General features: G+C 36.5%; 1 protein-coding gene across 4 annotated transcripts in view; it reads left to right on the top strand.

The window, feature by feature from the left end:
• LOC126470417 (amidophosphoribosyltransferase-like) overlaps positions 1–19,311 on the top strand; it is a 262,045-nt gene extending 242,734 nt beyond the window's left edge. For all 4 annotated transcript variants that reach the window (XM_050098270.1, XM_050098272.1, XM_050098271.1 and 1 more), the window contains 6 exons: positions 1,275–1,527; positions 1,922–2,155; positions 2,232–2,359; positions 5,663–5,884; positions 8,813–8,933; positions 17,924–19,311. In XM_050098270.1, coding sequence (XP_049954227.1) covers positions 1,275–1,527; positions 1,922–2,155; positions 2,232–2,359; positions 5,663–5,884; positions 8,813–8,933; positions 17,924–18,063 — 1,098 coding nt within the window. In that variant the 3' untranslated portion in view covers positions 18,064–19,311. The remainder of the gene's footprint in view (positions 1–1,274; positions 1,528–1,921; positions 2,156–2,231; positions 2,360–5,662; positions 5,885–8,812; positions 8,934–17,923) is intronic.
• The last annotated feature ends 2,225 nt before the right edge of the window (positions 19,312–21,536 follow it).

Raw genomic sequence — 21,536 nt, forward strand, 5'->3', positions numbered from 1 at the left:
TTATTTTGGTGAACGAAGATTTACTTCAAATGAAGAATTGATAGCCGGAGTTGACAACTATTTTGCAGACCTGGAGGAAACTCAATTTTGAGATGATATCAAGGCACAGGCGCATTGTTGGACCAAGTGCATTAACCTACAAGGAAACTACAATGAAAATAAAAAAAGTTTCAGTGATGTAAGTACTTTTTTTCTATTCTGTTCCAAGAACTTTCCAAACTACCCTTGTATACGATGCACTAGGTGGCTGCGCTGGGAGTCTTCCACAGGGTCATGACTCATGTGCCACAATTCTGTCTCATACCATTGCTACCCATCCAGCCCTGGTGTTGGGCTCTTTTCCCTCCACTGTTCAAATCACTGTCAAGCCATTCAGATTTTTCCATGATTTGCCTAAATCACATGAGGCAAATTCTGGAATGGTTCCCTTGAAAGGTCATGACTGATTTCCTTCCCCCTTCTCACTAAACTGAGCTTCTGTTCCATCCAAAATGACCTCATTATCAATGGGACATTAAGCTCTAGCATTATTTTTCCCTCCCCTCCCCCCCACCCCCACCCCACCCCTCCCTTCACCAAAACTCCTCCTTGCTCCTTATACTGCCTACACCTGAAACATCAAGTTACATGGCACAGTGGTTAGCAGACAGGACTCTCATTCAGGAAGATGATTGTTCAGATCCCATCTGGTCTTCTGGATTTGGTTTTTCTGTTATTTCCTTAAATCGTTCCAGGCAAATGCAAAACATATTTCCTTTTATAATCTGAATTTGTGCTTCATCTCTAACAACCCCACTTTTGACGGGACATAAAACTGAATCTTCCTTCCTTCCTTCCTCCCTCCATCTGACACAACCCTTCACACCAGTCAGTCTGCAGCTCCAGGACAGTGGTGGTAGTAGTGAATGAGTGAGACTCTCTCTCTCTCTCTCTCTCTCTCTCTCTCTCTCTCTCTCTCTCTCTCTCTTTCTTGTGTGTGTGTGTGTGTGTGTGTGTGTGTGTGTGTGTGTGTGTGTGTGTGTGTGTGTGTGTGTGTTATTTTTTTTTTAGTCACTCACCTGTATGAAAAAAAAAGAACATGGCTGAAAGTTTAGTAACAATTTAAATTTTGTTTATGTTCTAGTTGATCTCTTAACAACTCTTCTTCATGCTGAGTGATTTATGTTTACTTTTTCCACTATTTAAAATAGAACAATGGAATGTTATATAATTGGTATATTCTGAATATGTCTTTAAAGTCTTTCCTGTTTCTAATTGTTTCTTTTACTAAATAGGTGCTGGCTCGTGGTGTTGGTCTTTCAACACACTCGGACAGTGAACTGATCACACAAGCTCTTTGTCTGAATCCACCTGATGGTGAAACAAATGGCCCTGACTGGCCAGCAAGGATAAAACACCTAATGCAACTTGCTCCACTCTCATACTCATTGGTGATCATGCAGGATGATCATATATATGGAGTAAGAGATCCTTATGGCAACAGACCACTTTGCATTGGGAAAATAGTACCCATAAAACTTAAAGATAGTAAGTTATTGTTATACATTTACTGCATTATACTTAGCAAATTGGTTGCTCATTGAGTTTAATCCACATTACCTGTAAGAACTGATACACATTGATTCCTTGATTTACGACAGACAAATAATTTTTGAGTTGCATACAATGTGGCATAAAGTAATTTAAAACTATTTTTGCAAAGAATATATAGTTTCTAAAGAATATTATTTGTACATTTTCATGAAATTTTAATGAGTTGGTAACAAAATGAATACTGTTGTCTGTAATAAGATACAGTGCTAAGGATTATGTGTGAAACCAATTTATTGAGAGAATCATTATGGCATGGCCTTAGTAAGTGATGGAACTTAACATCAGAAAGTGAAAAACAGTGGTATTTAAGTATATCTCGCTGTTGCAGGTGAGCCATCAGAAGAGGAGGAAGAAGGTGAAGGTTGGGTTATTTCTTCAGAATCTTGTGGCTTTCTTTCAATTGGAGCTCGTTATGTACGTGAAGTGTATCCTGGTGAAATTGTGGAATTAACTAAACATGGTATCAAGACAATTAGCATTGTTTCCAGACCAAATGCAAAGCCTCAAGCTTTCTGTATCTTTGAATACGTATACTTTGCTCGCTCTGATAGTATTTTTGAAGGTACGTCAACAGAGTGGAGTCTTTGAAAGCTGGATAACTGTGTATTGAAATGAAATAATAACTCACATTTTTCCAGGCCAAATGGTGTACTCTGTTCGAATGGAGTGTGGCAGAGTTCTGGCAAGGGAAGCTTATGTTGATGCTGATATTGTGAGCTCAGTCCCTGAATCTGGGACAGCAGCAGCACATGGATATTCCCAGGAGGTACTTTTATTTTGTTTATTTATCATGGAAAAATTGTGAATTTTGCAGTTCTTAAGGAAAGGAGTAAAGTGATATATTGTCTCATAATGGTATGAAAGAGTTAAGTAGTGGTTTATTTTGAACTCAAAATAGACTCTACATGGGAACAGTCAGTATTCAAAAATGTCCAAGGGAACACAGTGTGTGTCTTCCCTTTACATTTTACAGCTTATAATAGCCACCAAAGGTAAAAACAGCTTTCAGACTATAGAAACAAGGTGTCAAAAGGCTGTAATCCACAAGTGAGCAGATGACAGCAAAGTCTATCAATAAATCAAAACAAAATAGATTCCCCAAAAATCATGTACAGGGTGTGTCAGGAAGAAAGGTATGTGTTTTGAGGAGTGATAGCATTAGTGATTCTGAACAAAAAACTTGATGTGGATTCCAAATGGTTTCTGAGATAGAACACTTTTAATGTACATTTCTATTTATTTTCTGTATTATTCATTGTCATTGTTTACAATGTACCACAGTAATATAGAGGAAGTTGAGACAAACATTTTGATACAGGGCACTTGTGGTCTATCAAGTTGGAAAACTACCTCTAACTGGCCTACAAAAAGGACCTAAACTACAGCACACGCATGTCGCACGAGGTTTGCAGTATTCTCGCGATCTTTCTGTGCAAACTCTTAGTCCTAGACAAAAAATAAATAGGGCCTTCTTTTGTAGCAAATGTAATTTAGTTTAATTGTGTACTGAGACACATTTTCGTTGGAGTGTGCGGTTTTCGAGTTATTAAAGAAAAACATACAAAAGTGATATTAAACGTGATCTATGTCAGAAACCATTCACAATAGGGCATATGTCCACATGAAGTTTTTTGTTCAGAATCACTGATACTATTGCATCTCAAAACATGTACCTTTCCTGCTGACTCACCCTGTATAAGTGCAAATGTATTGGATTTAGAGAAATGACTGTGAAGATATTTGAAAAAATTTAGAAGGCAGGGTAACCAGAAACTGAATAAATAATAGCTAGATTACTCATCCATTGCAGAAATAAGAAAGCAGGGGCATGTCATAATGCAGAAATATGCAGCGTACCCAGGTTAGCAAAAACAGGGAGACTGTCATGGGCTATGGATGTCAGAAGTTACTGAAGTTGGTATTGGTTGTAAGGTCCATAATTCGTTGAGAAAAATTATGCCATTCAATTAAGTCCCAGAATATGTGTGTTTAGGAGTGATGGTGTTATAAATGCCATGTAAGAACCTTCACTTTTAGTATGTACTTTCTCAGACAAAATTCAGTTTCAAAATGTAGGGGGTAGGTGGTGGTCTCTGCTTTAAAAAGTTCATATTTTTCTGTGTAACACAACATGAGACCACCAAAGTATCCACTCCTGTTAGGAAAACATTAAAAGTAAATATTGGGAGAAACAGTTTGCAGCAGCTTTGACTGCATCTTGCATTTAGATTTAAGATTACTTGAAGTCTCTGGATAACTCAAAAAAAGTTTGTTAGCAAAGCTACCGGAGACTTGAGACAGGAATATTTTAAAATCATAAACTTCAAAGTCACATAGATATAGGTATCACTATAAATTACAACCACTAAGTAACCAGAACAGAATGTTACACCAAAGCAATTTGCAATGCTGCTGTGAAATACTGTCTAATAATTTGCCATTTTTTATTTTGCAAATAATTAAAGATATTTGTGTGCACAAATTTGTGTGTTGTTAGAGACAGAGTTGTCATTTTTATCTGAGTATACTAGAGAGTTATTCAGTAAGTCATAATTGTTCTTTTATAGTACTGGGAGGAATCCAAATAAAGGAAGGAGTAAAGGTAACCTCTCACCATATAACAGGTGTTGACCTGTTGACAGGCACATAAACAAATTGAAAAATTTACTGATCTTCCAGACAATGTCCTTCTTCATAGATAATTAGTAATTAATTCCTTTTTCTTTGAACTTAAAAATATTTTTTGTGTTTTTTTTTTCATATTGTTCCACATTTTGTTTTCTGTCACACTAATGTCCTTTCCCTGTCTGTGCCCATCCAGCCCTCTGATTCCTTCACTTTTCTTTGTTTTCTGTGTTGTTTGTGTACATGTTCTACTCATTCTGTATGGGCCAGTCAATGAAAACAAGACAGATGGAAAAAAGTGGGTAAATTGTTTATTATTTCAAAATCAATTGCTGTAACTGTTAATACAGTTACTCACTGAGATACAAGATGCCCAGTGCCTTCATGGAAAAATTTTTGCAGTTGCCCATGAAACCATGATTGTACACTGGTGTGCACCTCTTTGTCCGAAGCAAATCGATGGCACAAATGCCTTTCTTCAAGACTCCAAAATACGTTGTTTTGATACACTGCAGAAGTTTCACTGGAGAGCCCTTACATGTCCTTCATATGGTCCTGAACCCTCTCCATGTGATTTCCATATTTTTGGAGCCCTGAAGAAAGGCATTCGTGGCTGTCAATTTGCTTCAGACAAAGAGGTGCACACCAGGATACAATCATGGTTCCATAGACAACCACAAACATTTTTATATGAAGCCATTCACCATTTTGTGTCACAGTGGGACAAATGTATTAACAGTTATGGCAATTAATTTTGAAATAATAATCAGTTTACTTAATTTTCTTCCCACCTGTCTCATTTTCATCTGACTGTCCCTTATACTATTACTAACAGAATTTAAGGCTTTGTTCATTTTATCTATGTTGAACTATCGCACCCTTTAATTCAGTAATTATAATTTATCTGTATTTAATGCAGGGTTTCTAATAGTTTCTTTCACATGTGGCAGTATCAGTATTTTCACAGAGTTCTTGAAAACTGTTCTTATGGTTTTGTGTGGCATCTGAATTTTCTTCTCCTTCCCCCCCCCCCCCCCCCCCCCCCCAACAGTTTTGGTTTCTGTATCTTTAAACTTTAAATGTGAATAATGTAAAACTGTGTTCTTGTAACTTCTTAAACTTTTAATTCATAGCTTCTATATTTGATGTAAACTATGTTTACTCAGTTGTAATCTGTCAGACTGACAGACAAATACTGCACAACCATATTTCTTGCCTGAGCTTGTTTCTTCCCATTCTTAGTAATTTTTTTGTGTTGCATATTACAAATGTTTCAGTAAATTTCCAGTATAAGGTTACATTTACCTGAAACCTTTACATTATGTTTTCATCCATTTAGCTTCCATTGTTGCATTGATTAAATTGAATCATTGATAATAACAGAAAAAAAACAGTTTATTAGGTTGTGCTTGGTTTTTTCTTTAAATCTTTATTTGTATTACAGTCTGAAATTCCTTTCGCTGAAGTTCTGTGTAAAAACCGGTATGTTGGAAGAACCTTTATCCAGCCGAGTACTCGACTTCGACAGCTTGGTGTAGCAAAGAAATTTGGAGCTTTATCTGAGAATGTGAGAGGAAAGAAAATAGTTTTGATTGATGATTCCATTGTAAGAGGGAATACTATCGGACCAATTATAAAATTACTGAGAGATGCTGGTGCCAGTGAGGTAAAGTTTATGCATTTATAATCATAGTATCTGCTCAGAAAATAGACAAGCCTATATTACAATAACTTGATTGTTCATTGGCTGACTGTTCCGTAGGTTCTTGGTAGAATATTTTATACATCATGAATGAAAAACACAAAGCTCTGGTGTGACATTCTACAATATTTTATTATTTTATAAACTGACTTTTGGCTGTTACACTGTAATCAGGAACTATGATAAATACAGAATGTGTAGCTGTGAAATTTTGTGGAATCAAAGATTTTAAACTAGTGCCTAACAGAACATCTCAGTTAGTTGCCAAATATGACATTTCTTAATATTTGGTTTCAGACTAAAAAGTAGAGGAATTATTTCAGTGAAAATGATATGTAAAATTATTGAACTTTGACAGAATATGTAACACATTAAATAATTGGGCTACGTAACAAATTACAACAACTGTTCTAAGCAGAAAATATACTGAACAGTGAACTTTGGTGAGATATTCCAAGGGAGTGGCTGAATAAAATAATCTTTTCTTTAACAGGTCCAGTATTACTAGTTATACAAATGAGATTCAGCAGGCAAGTGAAACAGCTGTGATGATACAAAGCAAAAATTTTTTACCAGGGCAAATGAAACTACAGTAAAAAGTATAAAGGGGGAAAAATGGGGCATGTGAGTAGGAGGGGTAATTTACAACATTGTCTGGATGGGCTTATGAGTAGTATCTGCAGTTAGAAGAGGCCAGTGTGGGAACCATGTTTGATCATTAAGTACGAAGCTTGGTGAAATTGACATATGATTATTAATTTACATTATTTCAAAGTAGTTTGTTTTCTTCCCTTTATGGATGTAATGAAATACTTCATGTTGCACCTAGTAACTGTGGCCTTCTTTAAGCAGGTGGTAGGGTCTCCTTTTCTGAGTTTCCAACTTTTTTGGTGTCCTTTCAAGAGGGTGCATATTGCCCTGCCAGACTGACCTATATAGAATTTGATCATCCTACTGTCATATATCTTGCCATTGAAACTAAAGTAATTTTGTGTTAGGCAAGTGTGTCTACCTAATTTTATGTCATCTGTGACAGCTGGGTTAACTCCTGACTTACCTGGTAAGTCTGTGAGAATGTTTAGGCACTCATGTACTGGTATATTAGTGAATAAATTACTGCCATCAAAAGAAACTAGGTTGACTCTTTAGTGGGAATTTGGATATCTTTTAACTTGTTCACCAAGTCAACTGAACTGTACCATAATAGGTTTAAACTTGATTTTGATTTTGGTCAGGACATGAAAACACTGGCTGATTTTGATCAGGACATGAAAACACTGGCTAATTTCCAACATGGAACTGAGAATGAAGACCCTGAAAGATGGAACCTTAAATCTAGAAACTTCGAAGCATCATTTTATGTACACTGCTCAACTGGTCACTTTTTGCCCAGTGGTAAAAACAGCACTTCAGCTTTGTAAAAGATTGTAATTGTGGCAAATTCTGTATTGGTTAGTCTGATAGGGGAATATGAACTTGTTTGAAGGAACACTATAGAACTTGGGAACTCAGGAAAGCTACATTTGCAGAACATCTGCTTAAGGAAAGCCATAAGGTGCAACATGAAGTAATATGTCATACATAAAGGGAGGAAGATTAACTCCCTTTGAAATAATGGAAATTAACAAACATGCCAGTTTCCTTAAGCTTAATACTTAATGATCAAACACAGTTCCCTCAGTTGCTTCCTCTAAATGCAGGTACTACTCATAATCCCATCCAGACAATGTTGTAAATTACCTCTCCTACTCACGTACCCCATTTTCTTCTTTTATACCATTTACTATAGTTTATTTGCCCTGTTCAAAATTTTTACTTTGTATGATCACTGCTGTTTCACTTACCTACTTAATCTCATTTTCATATCTTACCTACTAGTAATACTGGATCTGTTAAGGACAAGATTATTTTGTTCAGCCACTCCCAAAGTTCATTGTTCAGTTTATATTCCGCTCAGAAAAACTGTTTTAATTTGTGATATAGCACATTGTTTAATGTGTCACATATTTTGTGTAAGTTCAATAATTTTACATAACATTTTCACTGAAGTCCCCTCCTTTGTAGCCTGAAACCAAATGGTGTAAAATAATAAATATTGTTGACTATTACACAAGTGTCACATATGTTTCATTCATAACTTGATTTTATTTTAATGGGCTCTAGTAATAAAATGCCATATATTAATACATTACAAGTAATATCTTCGTTTGTAATATAATAAATTATTATGTTTGTAATATTTTGTGTGGGGAACCTACAATATTTTTCAACTCAATGCAAAATGAACAAAACTGCTTTCAGTACTAAGGAACTATTGGTCACAGCATGTGTTGGTGTGTGACTCATTTTTGACCTAGAACTCTTTGAATGTTGTGAAATGTTTTACCCAAGAAAATTAGTACAGGTCTTAATTTGTTTTTAGTGGCTGACAGAAATCTGTTCTGGAGCAATTAAACTTCTATGCTCTCTTTTATGTATGAAAACATAAGCTTAGAGTTTCAGATCCAGTTTGAATATATTCATGTAAGTGTTTGAACAAAATAAGTCTCAAAGCTGTTGTCAGTATGCATAATTGGCTCTTAGACTGCCTTGCTGAATGTGCTTTGTAGTTGTTACATAATAGCTAGTAACATCTGTCCTTAATTTCACAGGATGGTGGCAATAAAATTCAAGTTTGCCAAATGTAGTTTGTGTATTAGCTTATAGATACTTGTAAAACATTTAGTTTCAGGAAGGAGAGTAAAATTTAGTTTGTCATTAATTTTTAATTGCTCATTCAAATGACTTAATCTGCATTTTATAGATATAGGTGCATATAATGACTTTGAAGAAACTGTATCTTATTACCCTGCTGTTCATCATGTAATTCAATTAAAATCTGTGCATTTCTAGGTCCATATAAGAGTGGCTTCACCTCCTGTGAAATATCCTTGTTACATGGGCATCAATATACCAACAAGTGAGGAGTTAATTGCAAACAAATTAGACTCCTTGAAGCTTGCAAAACATGTTGGTAAGTGAATTTCATGGAAGCAACTGTGATAAATTTTTTATATGTTTTTAGACCATTGTTCTTGACAATGAATGATGGTAATTCAGAATAACTGCATCTGGCTGCTTATATTTGATGATTTTTAAATATAATCCTTTACAGTTAAGTATGTACACACTGGTTTAGGGAGTTAGTTGTTAAAGTTTGACTATAAGTACAAATATAGGTCAGTGATTGGTCCTTTGATGTCATTTTTATTTATTTATTTTCCATTGAATGTGATTTTCACAACTCAGAATGGTGAAAATGCTGAGTTTCACAACGATAAACTTTCCATATAAACCTATAGGTCTGTTTATACCTATCTAGATAAATGTAATGAAATATTACCTACAATAAGACCATGCATTCTGCTGTTAAAGCCAGCCTTTGGGATGGTGATTGCTTTGTGTCTACACACTGAGTATTTAACTTTATCATCATCCTCCAGTTTCCCCCTCTTGCTCTACATTCGTTCACCTACACCGATGATATGAGTAGTAGTTTACATATTGTTCGACTTGTTTCATGATGTTTTTTAAGATGAACATAGTGGGGAACTAAGCAGCTCTCAGTCCAAAACTAAAGGAGTCTTAACATGTCAAGGACCAAGCCAAAGGGCATGGAATCATCATATAAGGTGTTCTGCCTATTGGCAGGTTCCCAACTCCGTTGCTGTCTCTTTTTGACCCTGTTTGAGACCAGCTGCTTCATAATCTGGTATCTTCCTCATTGCACTTCATCCCTCATTTTTATTCTTCTCTTCCCTATTTGACTCTGTACCCTCAATAGTTGCTGTCAGAATTTCTTTTCCTTTCAATATATGTCCCAGTCACACTATCATTTTCTTAACCAGGTTTAGGAGAGTTATTAGTTTCTTTACCCTTTTTGGTTCTTCATTGTTCTTATCCACAAATTTTATTTTCTCCATTCTCTTCCAAACGCATGTCTGAAATGCTTCAGTTTCATCTCTTTTCCTCTCCTCCAATGTACTGCTTTCATAGCCATACACAAAAACTCCGCATGAAGAATCTAATCACCATTTTTCTTAATTCCAACACCAATTTGCTACATAACAAGTGTTTCTTTTTCTGGAAAGCTTGCTTTGCTGTAGCAGTTCTTGATCTTAATCATTTTCCGTTCATCTCAGTATCAGTTAGCTTGCTCTGTAAATATCTGAACGGTGCAACATGTTCTTTTTGACCTTTCATTGTTTTCGCTTCCATATCTTCTTTGTCATGTACTCTCATTATCTTAGTCAATTTTCATGCATACACTTGCATTTCTCCAAGTCTGTATAATGTTCTTTGAAAAGAGATTACTTCCTATGTACTACCATGTTTCAGCAGATGTGATGCAGTATATCTTCTGGCCTCTTTAGCTTACTCCTTCCTTCTCTACTTCTAGCATCTTCATCATCAAGTCTTTGATATATATGGTAAATAGAGTTTGGTGAGAGACAAACCTATATTTGATAAACCTCTCTTCAGATATTTGATAAATCTCTCTTCAGATTTCAAGCCAGTAACATGCTTTCTGCCTTGGTTTTCACTCCTTCATTAGACCTTTCAGTTCACGTTCCTTCAATTTTAGAATTTCCTTCATCTTGTCCCATTTCACTCTGTCAAGGGCCTTTTCTATGTCTGTGATGCACAAACTCATTCCTTTTCTTCTTTCTGTATGTATTTCACCAGTCATTGTATTTAGTCCAGTAGTGTCTCTAGTACCTCTCCCTTTTCTGAAACCAAATTTCTTTTCTTCTACTTTCTCTTCCATTACACGTATCTATCTTTGATTCAGTACCTTCAATACAATTTTGGCAGCATGAAACATTATACTTACTGTGCTATATCCTGTGCATTTCTTGGTGCTTGATTATTTTGGGGATTGAAACAATCAGTCTTGACAAAGTATTCTGGCCATGTGCCACTTTCTTATACAACATTACACAAAGCTGTCATTTCAGCTCTGCCCTTTTTGTCCAAACACTGAAATAATTCTATAGGAAGACCATCCAATCCAACAGTGGTACCACTCTTTCATTTCCTTTATCACCTTTTCTACTTCAGAAAGCTGTAAGGCATGTAAATCTGGGAAGTTGCTCATGATTTAAAAGGCATCGTTTTCCACTTCCCAGATGTAAGATGAAAATGGCAATGTTAATTTTTTTGGGAGGTGGTCAAATCCATTATGTAAGGAAAAAATATCGTTTGTATGTCGTGTCATAACTCCAGCAGTCTAAGATATAGTTAAACTAGCATGGAAAACTGAAACTTCGTACTGATGCAGGCCTATATAACTTTCCCAGGCAGCTTGTTATACTTTTCTTTTTTGCGAAAAAGGTGTACGTAAAGAGCTCCCAAATTAATTCATTCTATTGTTGTAGAGTAACACAACTTGGACAGAAATGTTGCATTTCTAACACACACTCTTATTTGCAGTTCTGTGATCGTGGAACACACCCTCTACTTGGCTAATCCTCTTCTTACCTTTGCATATATTTCTTGCTGTAATTACCTTCTGCTGAGAACCTCTTGTCATGCAAGCAGCTAGTTATATTTTTATTCCTCTATTGGCGACATACTTTCTTATTGCTGTGTTGACAGGATTCCTCTTAGTTTCCTTAGTTTTAGACTTCCTAATGATGCCCCAGGGATGGGAACTTCCTCACCAACTGTTGCCTCCTAGGCAAGCAGTATGACGACTAACTTTTAATAGTTTACTCACTGGGCATTGACACTGTTGCATCATTGAAAGAAATGTTTAATTCCTGTTTTTCACTGTACTGAATTACAAAAATGTTACTTAACTTCAGTTAAAAAGGAACATATGGAGGCTGTGCTTTGCTGAGGTGCCCAGATATATTAGTGGGCCGGGTGCTGTCAGCCAAAGCCAGAAATTTATATTTAGTTCCTAAGAAATGACATATTTGGACATTTACCCTGTAGTCTACATTATTTACAAATATCAAAATAATAAAAACATAATATAATAATATAAATTTGATTTCAATTAATGATAGCAGAAAAATGCTGGTAATGATACACACAATTGTAGAACTAAAATTGATGAAAACCTATACATATAGTTGTCAAATTGAAGGTAGAGAGAGGAGTGATATAAGGAATGAAGAAAGGAATGAAGAAAAGATGATGTAGCTGTATGGAGTTCTATGTTTCACTCTTATACACAGGAAAAATGGTGTGTTGTATAAAGGGAAGAACATTAGACTACAGTAATTCAGGAAGTGAGTAGAAAGAGGAACGAAGTGAGAGATGATGCCCTAAAATTTGCATTTAAAACTGTACAAGTTGCATGACCTGTAGTGTGAATGGATCCATATTTAACATAAAGCATTCCTGTCCTTTAAGATTCCTGTACAGTACTAGATTCAAATGAAAATAGTGCATTCTTGTCCTCCTAAGGTGTCTTAGCCAGCTTCATCCAGCAGAAGGTGTTTATATTTACATTTTTATGAGGCATCTAAATAACAATGTCTCATCATTCTTGACATAGGCTGATGTGAGATCTACTAAATGTGACACCCCTGTAAATATTACATAAAGCTTGCAGAACTTTGAATATTTTATTGGATTCCCTGCTCTTGATCCAGCTCAGGCAGTTCAGAGTTTGAACTCCATTATGGCCAACATTTAAAATAACAAGTGGCATGTTAGGTATGATTGTATTTTGAGATTGACTGTCTTATTTAGATTAGATCAAAAGCAGTAGGCAGTTTATGTAGGTATAATATGCAACCAGTCCCTTCGTCAGTTTCATAAGATCTATTGCACTATTAACTATGTTTTGAGCTGCTGCAGCCTTATGAGATGGATGTGTTATGTTCTTGTTTCTTGGACCAAGTGCAGCTAAGCACTAAGGTCATACTAATTGTGCATTTTGCCACCTTACACATGCACGCGCATATGCAGAGTGATAGGTACCGGACAAGACAGTGCAATCACCATGTCCCTTGTGTAGAGCTGCATTTCATCCAAGATATAATGGTGTTGTAACTCCAACTGACAACAAGCCTACAGTGGCTTGAAAACTAGTTAATGTTACAGTAAATCACATCAATTTCAAAAAGCAGCTGGTTGCACATCATACCTACGTAAATTGCTACTTCCTATTATTTTGAGATTTGTTCACTGATTGTGAATTCTTTTGTCATTAGCTGCATTGGGTATAGATATACTACCTATTTCTGATGCATCAAAATTTGTGCCAGACTGGGACTCAAACTTGAATTTCCTGCTTATCATGAGTGGTCACCTTAACCATTTCAGCTATCTGTGCATGCAGCCTGGACTGATCCAAGCCTCCAAATGCCACACCACCTACATCACCTAATGCTCACAACATTACTTGGATTCCCACAACAGGAAGAATGAGACAACATGTTCATCATTATTACTATCATTGTTTTGCCCATCTGGGCATGTATTACATAGTTTATTTTTACAATATCTGCTCCTTCAGACAGTAACAAATATTTGTAAAAGTAAACAATGTGCCACTTTTTAATTGCAGTTTCAGTTCGTCATCCACAATGGATATAATGAAAAAGCAGAAGGGTTTCATTTATAATATCTAAAGAATAAATTAAAAAGCTTAGAATTATTTTAGTAACACTCCATATAACAAAATTTTTGAGGCCTGCATCGTCACTCGTTAACATATTGCCTGTTGACTTCTGACTCGGGTTCTTTGGCTGATGCTAGTTTGACAATTTTTAGGTGTTTCGCTGGTACAAGTGGCTGCCATTGTCAAAGCTTCACTGTCCATAGTTGGTGGTGAAATGGAAGGGAGCTCGTGCCTGGAGATAATATGTAGCTGCCATAGCAAAGGACAGAAGGTGGTCTCTTTGCAATGTAGGGGAATATAAGACACACTCTGTACATGTGGAAAAGTCTGTGTGGGAATGATTGGATGATCCATCAACACCTGGGTCACTGAAAGGAAATGATATTGGAGGTTGGTATAGGTGGAGAAATTAGTCGTGGCAGAGCACAAGCTGTGTAAGACTGATCACATGATAAATTTGCTGACATGAAAGTTCTTGCTGGGGAGAAGAGCTATCATACCCACTTACCCAGGGAAGCTATAGAAATCCACAAATATGACAACTGGTGCATGGATCCTGGATTACCGTGCTGCAATAAACAACTGTTGTAGGTATCAGGGGGAGAACCACAGCAGTAATGACCAGGGAAAGTCCTCAGATGGTGGTGTGACAGGTACATGTAATCCCTAGCTACGAGCTTGACTCCAGTACACGACCAGCAATGGAGGATGGAGCATTGATAATGCCAACTACTTGTGCTGGTGAAACATCAAAAAATTGTCAGACGATTGTCAATTGAAGAATCTGAGACAGAAGCCAACAGGAAATATGGCAATTTGTATAACACTTGACAAAACTAACATCCAAGCTCAGTTTGCTGGGATTTGATGAGAAGAGTAGCCAAGACAGGTCAGCAATGTAAAAAATTAGACAAAAAATACATGAAGCAATCTAAATAGCGTTGTTTACAAAATTTCACTTGGATGCTGATACTCGCATTTAGTGAATTAGAATTGGCACAGCTTAACATCACACCTCATGTAGAATATAGACAGCTGTCTTCTGTTACAAATATTGTTCAGTCTAAATAAGAAATATGGACACCAAGCAGAAATTATCAGTTTTCTGTAGAACTGAAATGCAGAGAAAATGAGGAGTTGTGAATAGGGTAACACAGACACTCAGCAATTATAGTGTAAACTTCTGATCATATCTGACAACAGTCCCTGAACATTTGTTGCTATAAGAGGTTGCCTCCATCTTTGTCTTGTGCCTCCTTCTCACAATGTATAGACACACATTAGATACAGTAGGGAGTTTTCCAGTTGATCCCAGTAAGGCCATATTTATCTGTCAGTGGGTCACATTTTTTATTGTTTACCTTCACAAGAGTGGAAAGTTGCCATTTTCAGATATTTGTGCTGTATGGCCAGACACCTTGATCCATTTTCTTCTCACAATATTGTAAATTGCAAATAAATTCATGTAGATCCAAAGAGTGTCGTAAAATACATGACAAATACAAAGAAAACAGAAACTGCAGGGCTAACTTGTTTTTTTTTATTGTTAGGGCAATAGACTCATTATACAGATACCTGGAGAACATATCAAATGGCAGCCAAAACACTGTTGCATTAAGTGCAAGATGGCAATATTATGTTCTGCAGTTAACACACTGATGTGCAAAACTTAAGAGCAAAAGTAACTTTTGCATCATGTGTCACTACAAAGTAACATAGCTCAGTAATACACCAGAAATGTCACATTTATTCAAAGACAATAATTACACTGAAGTTACCACAATGTATGATAGTCCTCTGGACATTACAAAAGGCAGAACATGGTTCTTAATAGGGTATGTGACAACCACATACCAGCAACGCATGCTCTGCGCCGTGCTCCCATGCTGGCCACAAGGTTGGTAAGGAGTTTCGCTGGTAGAGTTGCTGTTTGCTCTATGGTTGGTTATGCGTATTGACATGCTGAAAAACTTCTACTGATCACATGAGGGGATTTAAGTCTTGAACATTTGCTGAGTATCATCTCATTCCAAATGCTGCTCCACCTGCACAGTTCAATAGAGTTGCACATTGTCATCCATAAAAAATGAAGTCAGGACTGAATGCACATGGGGAAGGAGTACAGTGTCACAGCAATGCCGCTCGGTGAATGTACCACATTCAAAGATTTGAAGGTCAGTATGTCCAGGCAAAATTATGCCTGCCCACACCATAACACGTAGAACACCAGAACGATGATGTTTGACAACATTCCTAGGTGCATTATGTACCCTTATAGGATGAGAGAGGGAACACATAAGGCACCCAGGAACATTGTCAAATGTGATTGTTTGGTGGTCCAGATGTTAGGGTGGGCAGAAGCATAATGTTGCACGGGCGTAGTGACCTCCAAATTTTTGAACATGGTACACTCACTGGTCAGCATTATTGTGACACTGTACTCCTTCCCCATGTGCATCTTCTCAAGGGTACATTTGATCCTGATTTCATTTTTATTGATGACAATGCACAACCACATCAAACAGTGCAGATGAAGCAGCTCATGGAACTGGACAATATTCAGCTAATGGACTGGCCTGCCCATTCCCCTGACTTCAGTCCCATTGAGCACATGTGGGGTGCATTGGAGAGACATACAGCAGCACATCAACATCCACATGCACCATTGCCCATCCAGTAGTTGTCAGTCACACTGGTGGAGGAATGGAATGCCCTACTACGAGAACTCCTTACAAAACTCATGACCAGCTTGGGAGCACATTGGAGGGCAGGTATTGCTGCTGTGGTGATAGTACACACTATAAAGAACCACATCCCACCTTTTGTAATGTCCAAGGACTATTATGATTTGTGGTGCCTTCACATAATTATTATCTTTGAATAAAAGTGTCATTTCTGTTCATCTCACTGTGTATTTCTTTCAGTTACCTTCTGCATGACACTGTAGCAGCTCTTTATGTGTGTGGTCCAAGTTTTATTGAGCTATGTTACTTATCATTGACACTTAATGTGAAAGTTACTTTTGTCTTTGTTTCGCACACCAGCATACATTTCTGCCTGTTACACTGTATAATTGTCTTTCAGAGAATAAGTTAAAACTTCCTATGTTTTTTGTAAATCTCAACTTGATTGAGTAGTGTGTAATTTTGCTTCAGCCTGTCATAAATAGTAAATATTTGTATTAAAATGTAGGTTCTGCAAGCAAAATGTAACATTGCACTTAGTTTGTTCACAATCCTAGCAGGATATTGAGAGAAGTACATTAGAATTCATAGGAAGTTAGCCAGATGATATGGTGTCAAACATTCTATGGGTAACAATGAAGAAACCAGTATTTTACTATTTTCTTGACAAGCAGCTGTGTTTGTTTGGTTAGTATGTATATATGTGTAGTACCACCAAAAACATGTTTCATCTCTCTCTCTCTCTCTCTCTCTCTCTCTCTCTCTCTCTCTCTCTCTCTCTCTCTGTGTGTGTGTGTGTGTGTGTGTGTGTGTGTGTGTGTGTGTGTGTGTGTGTGTGTGCGCGTGTGTGTGTGTTTCCGGATGACGTGGAAGCAGCCATTGAAGTCAAGCATTTGTGCTCGTAGCATGTTCTACTTCTGGTGGTCAACTCTGCTCTTTCACACAGTGTGACAGTGGCCATTCATTCATGTGTATAGTTGGTTGGTGGTCATGGCTTCGTGTTTTACAGTTTTGTAGCTGCTGTCTGAGATAAAAATGGAGTCAGTTATTGTTATGACTGAGTGCAGATGTTGCAAACTGCATGAGAAGCACCTCCTGGCCAGCTAGACTGAATTCTGTTATGAAACTTATGAAACTGAACACCTCTCAGAATCCAAGAATTCCTGTTTGCATAAGTTATTTCAGTCCTCTCTACAATTTTCAGTTTGTGATTTACTCCAGATATTTAGAAAAACATGTTGGAAGATTTTTCCTCACTGGGTACCCTTGTTCAGCCAAATGACATAGCACTGGATCATTAATTAATTTACTGGCTTAACTTTACTCCATTCAACTCTATATTTAATGTAATGAACTGTAGTAATCCAGGGAGACTGGCAAGAGAAATTTACTGTTTCAAGTGATACTGAGATAAGCACAGTCATATGTTAAACACCCACATACATAAATCTACAACTCTGATCTCAAGATTGATATTAGTATGACCAGTTTCAGCAATGAAGTCCTTCTAGCATCATGGACTCATGAGAAAGAAAGTTCAGCTTTCAGTTGACTGATTTGAAAAATAAATTTGAGTACTTCAAATAGTTTGGATGTAAGACAACATTACACTTACTATCCCTGCAGCTATCATAACATATGTCATCTTCCATGACCACTAACTATTAGAAACCTGCTATATCTAAACATCATTTTACTCAGGTGCGGACAGTTTGGCGTACTTATCTGTGGAAGGCTTAGTGCAAGCAGTTCGGCAAAGAATGAAGAACAAAAGCTCCACAAGCATTGGACACTGCACAGCGTGCCTCACTGGAGTGTATCCAGAAAAACTGGAATGGTGATGTGCTTTACTACCAGCTGTTAGACATGCAGTTGTCAACAGTAGCTGTTGAATTTTACCACAAAATGAAACTATGATGTAACACAGCTGAGGTCACTTACTGACACAACTAAGTATATTTAATTCAAAATTTAATAAACATGTTATCACTTCAGAATTATACCTCAGATAAGTGTTATATTGCAATCTATCTCAACTTGTTACACATTTTTGTGGTCAGTATATAATGTCTATGTATTTTTGATAATTTAATTTTTTACCTCTGGCAATTATCTTAAATGGTTAAATTCTTAATTTATTAAAGAGTACTTCTGAAGTACAATTACATTCGAGTTGTGCTCTTACAAAGTAAAGAGCTATGAGATCCCTTTTTTCTTTCTTTCTGAAAACTTGATAAAACAGGAATCACATAATAAATGTTCTTGTTTTATTATTCAGTTTTTGTGTTCATGCCATTACATTCTGATGTAGTGAGCGAATTCTTTTCAGAAAGTAAGGGGTCCTGTGATTTTTTTTTAAAAAATCCTATTATTCTTTGTAATATATATTGTGATGCTATGTTTTTTAAAAATTAAGAACTACTTTTTGTTCCTTTACCAAGTTCACTGTTATAGTGTCACATTTTTTGTGTCTGTACATGAAGTGTACTTCTTCCATGATGTATCCATATCACTAAGCTTTTAATCTGAATTTCACAATGAGCAGGATAAAGGAGATGGTTTGTCTCCTCTTATTTGTGAAAAGTTATTTTTATATTAGAAAAGAACCATTCCATTGTAATATTTCTGTACATATGAAGTTGGAATGTAGATTTGATGCTGCGTATTAATTTTATGTTTTATAATGAAATGTAATGTGCCAATTAACTCTAAAAGAAACCAAGCTCAGTGGTTTTGTAGAGTTTTTGTGCTTGAATCAACATCAAAATGTTGGTTCAATCTTAGATTACTCTCAACAGAAACACCAAGTCTTATGTGTTATAATTTATCATTTTAGCAGACTAAGAGTTAGGTGTAAACACACCTTGCCAGAGCAAAAGCTACATATGGGCTCAGATTTGTCATCATTTTAATGTGGAATATATTACTTCAACAATTTATTTCTAACAGTTCCTAGTTCAATTACACATCCATGGAGGCTGTATTACTCTTGCTCATTATGGCAATTTCAGATCTGCAACTTAATTTTACTTAATATTTTTAATTTTTGTCAAGCGTTTTATGTGAATAAATTTTTTAAATAGTTAAAATTGTAGTATTTCATTTTGTGTGGAGTAGGCTTATATTTATCTTTGTCTCCTCTCGTATTCACAACAGATGGTTACTTCACATTCTCAGATCTGTGTGACCTGCCTCTCCTTTTTAAATCCCCCAACTTCTCCCAGTTTCCTTCCTCAGGAATGTTGTCCTGAAGCCGATCACTGGTCAGAAATTCTGTAATGATACCCAAAATGTAACTGAACTGTGTGCAAAAAAGCTGAATTGGATTCACTGTTACTGTAAGGCTTTATAAAGGTGCACTGTATCAGAAAATGCAGTCCAATAAATTAGGGAAATGGCAAAAGGTCATTACAGATTACTGTAGTAAATGATATGCTGAGTCACCAAGGTTAGATTACCCCCACAGTATTTTAGTATTGAAAAGTCACAAAGAACAATTATTTATACACCCACAGGATACATGATGTACTCATGTAAGAATAAATAAGGGAAACAATAAAACATGTGGATGAAAGGATAATAATTAATTACACTTCATGTCATAACTAAAACATGTATGGTAGCTACCTGTCCGTGTGCTTATGTATGGCCAGGCATTAACAGACAGAGCTACTGCTATCTGTAGAAGAGAGAAAGTAATGAAACTAGCAAATCAGTTTTTCTCACATATGCACAGCCTTGGAATATAACAGACATTGCAGATGCTGTGCTGCTTGTGGGCCACCGTGCCCATTGGTGCATGCTGAGCATCACATTTGTGGCTGTTTCAGACACAAATGCAGATGACCAACTGATTTATTGCACTAAGGACCCAAAGATGAACGAGCATGTGGTCTGCTATACAATATGTTATGGCTCACTGCACACTGCATGCAGCAGAAGCAGAGCAGAGGCCTGGCAGAGCAACAGTTTCTGTAGGTCAACACATACTGCCCATAGCAGAGGCATGACAGAATCTCAGTAGTGGTCCAGTGCTCATGAAGCACAGAGCACCCTGCAATGTCCACCCTGAGTCTGTCTATGCAGTTAGATTTAGATTCTGACTTTGATTTGGAACTCAGGAGCCCTTTATGTTCTCATAGGTGATGAGACACTTCTGTTATTAAAAAAAACTTACTGAAACCTTAACCTAAATCTAGAGTTACTGCTAATGGCAAAAGTAAAGTTTTTAACTACAGTCTTCCTCATATAGAGAGTGCATTTGGTATATTGAGTTCCAGATTTCTTTTGCTTAAATGGTCTTTTGACTGTAAACTGGAGACTGTAGATAGAATTGTGAGGGCTACGAGTGTACTGCACAATTATTTGAGGACTGAAAACATTATGTCAAAAGATCTCGCTGAGGAGGAGGAGGAGGAGGAGGAGGAGGAGGAAATGAGACCACTGAGCACTAACCAGCTTCTGTCACCTGCTCCAAGTAGATGCAGAAACATGAGTAAAACATTTCTTAGGTGAGAAAGATTTAATGAATGTTTTAATTCACCTGAACCTTTTGTTCAGTGGCAGTATGCACCCATAAAAAGAGACCAGTATGAATGTGAAGAACTTAACATCATTAATATTAAATGTTTACTGTGAAGATGTGTATAAATTAAATAAATAATACTTACAACTGACTTTAAATGCGAACATTTTTAGGTTAGGCTTTACCGTGACTGTTACTGACATTAAATGAAACAACAAGTTCACTGTTGACTGGTAACAGTGAACTTGTTGTTTCATTACTTACAACTGATGTAATATAATTCCTCTGCAACCTTCTTCCAGTTTCATTCTTCCTTGCTTAATTGGAGAAAAATCTGTACTTGCTTGAATATCATAAGCATGGACGTTTCCTACATTAGTTTTATGATGAAATGTGCTCCTCTTTGTGTGCTATCAATTGCCAAAATCTTGTTTCAGTGTCTCAAACTGTTTACGAGATATGAGTGAGGTATGAATATTTCATTCTGGCTTTTTCCCTCGTGTGCAGAGGATGGATTACTTTACGTACAATCTGTTGTCTCAAGATTGGAGACAGACAGTGATAGCCTTCCAAGTTTAAAGAATAATTCAATGTGTTAGCTACAGTTCAAACACAACAACGTATGACCTAACATGCACTAAACACAAATTTGTGGTAACCACTATTTTCCAATGCAAAGTTTAGGTAAACTGCTAGAAGAAATTCATAATCTTGAAATATCACAACTATAACCATTAATAAAATGATACACAGTTCATCATGAAGCTCATGAATTAAGCTAAGAGATTT

The sequence above is a fragment of the Schistocerca serialis genome, chromosome 3, assembly GCF_023864345.2.
Source record: "Schistocerca serialis cubense isolate TAMUIC-IGC-003099 chromosome 3, iqSchSeri2.2, whole genome shotgun sequence".
In the NCBI taxonomy this organism is placed as follows: Eukaryota; Metazoa; Arthropoda; class Insecta; order Orthoptera; family Acrididae; genus Schistocerca; species Schistocerca serialis.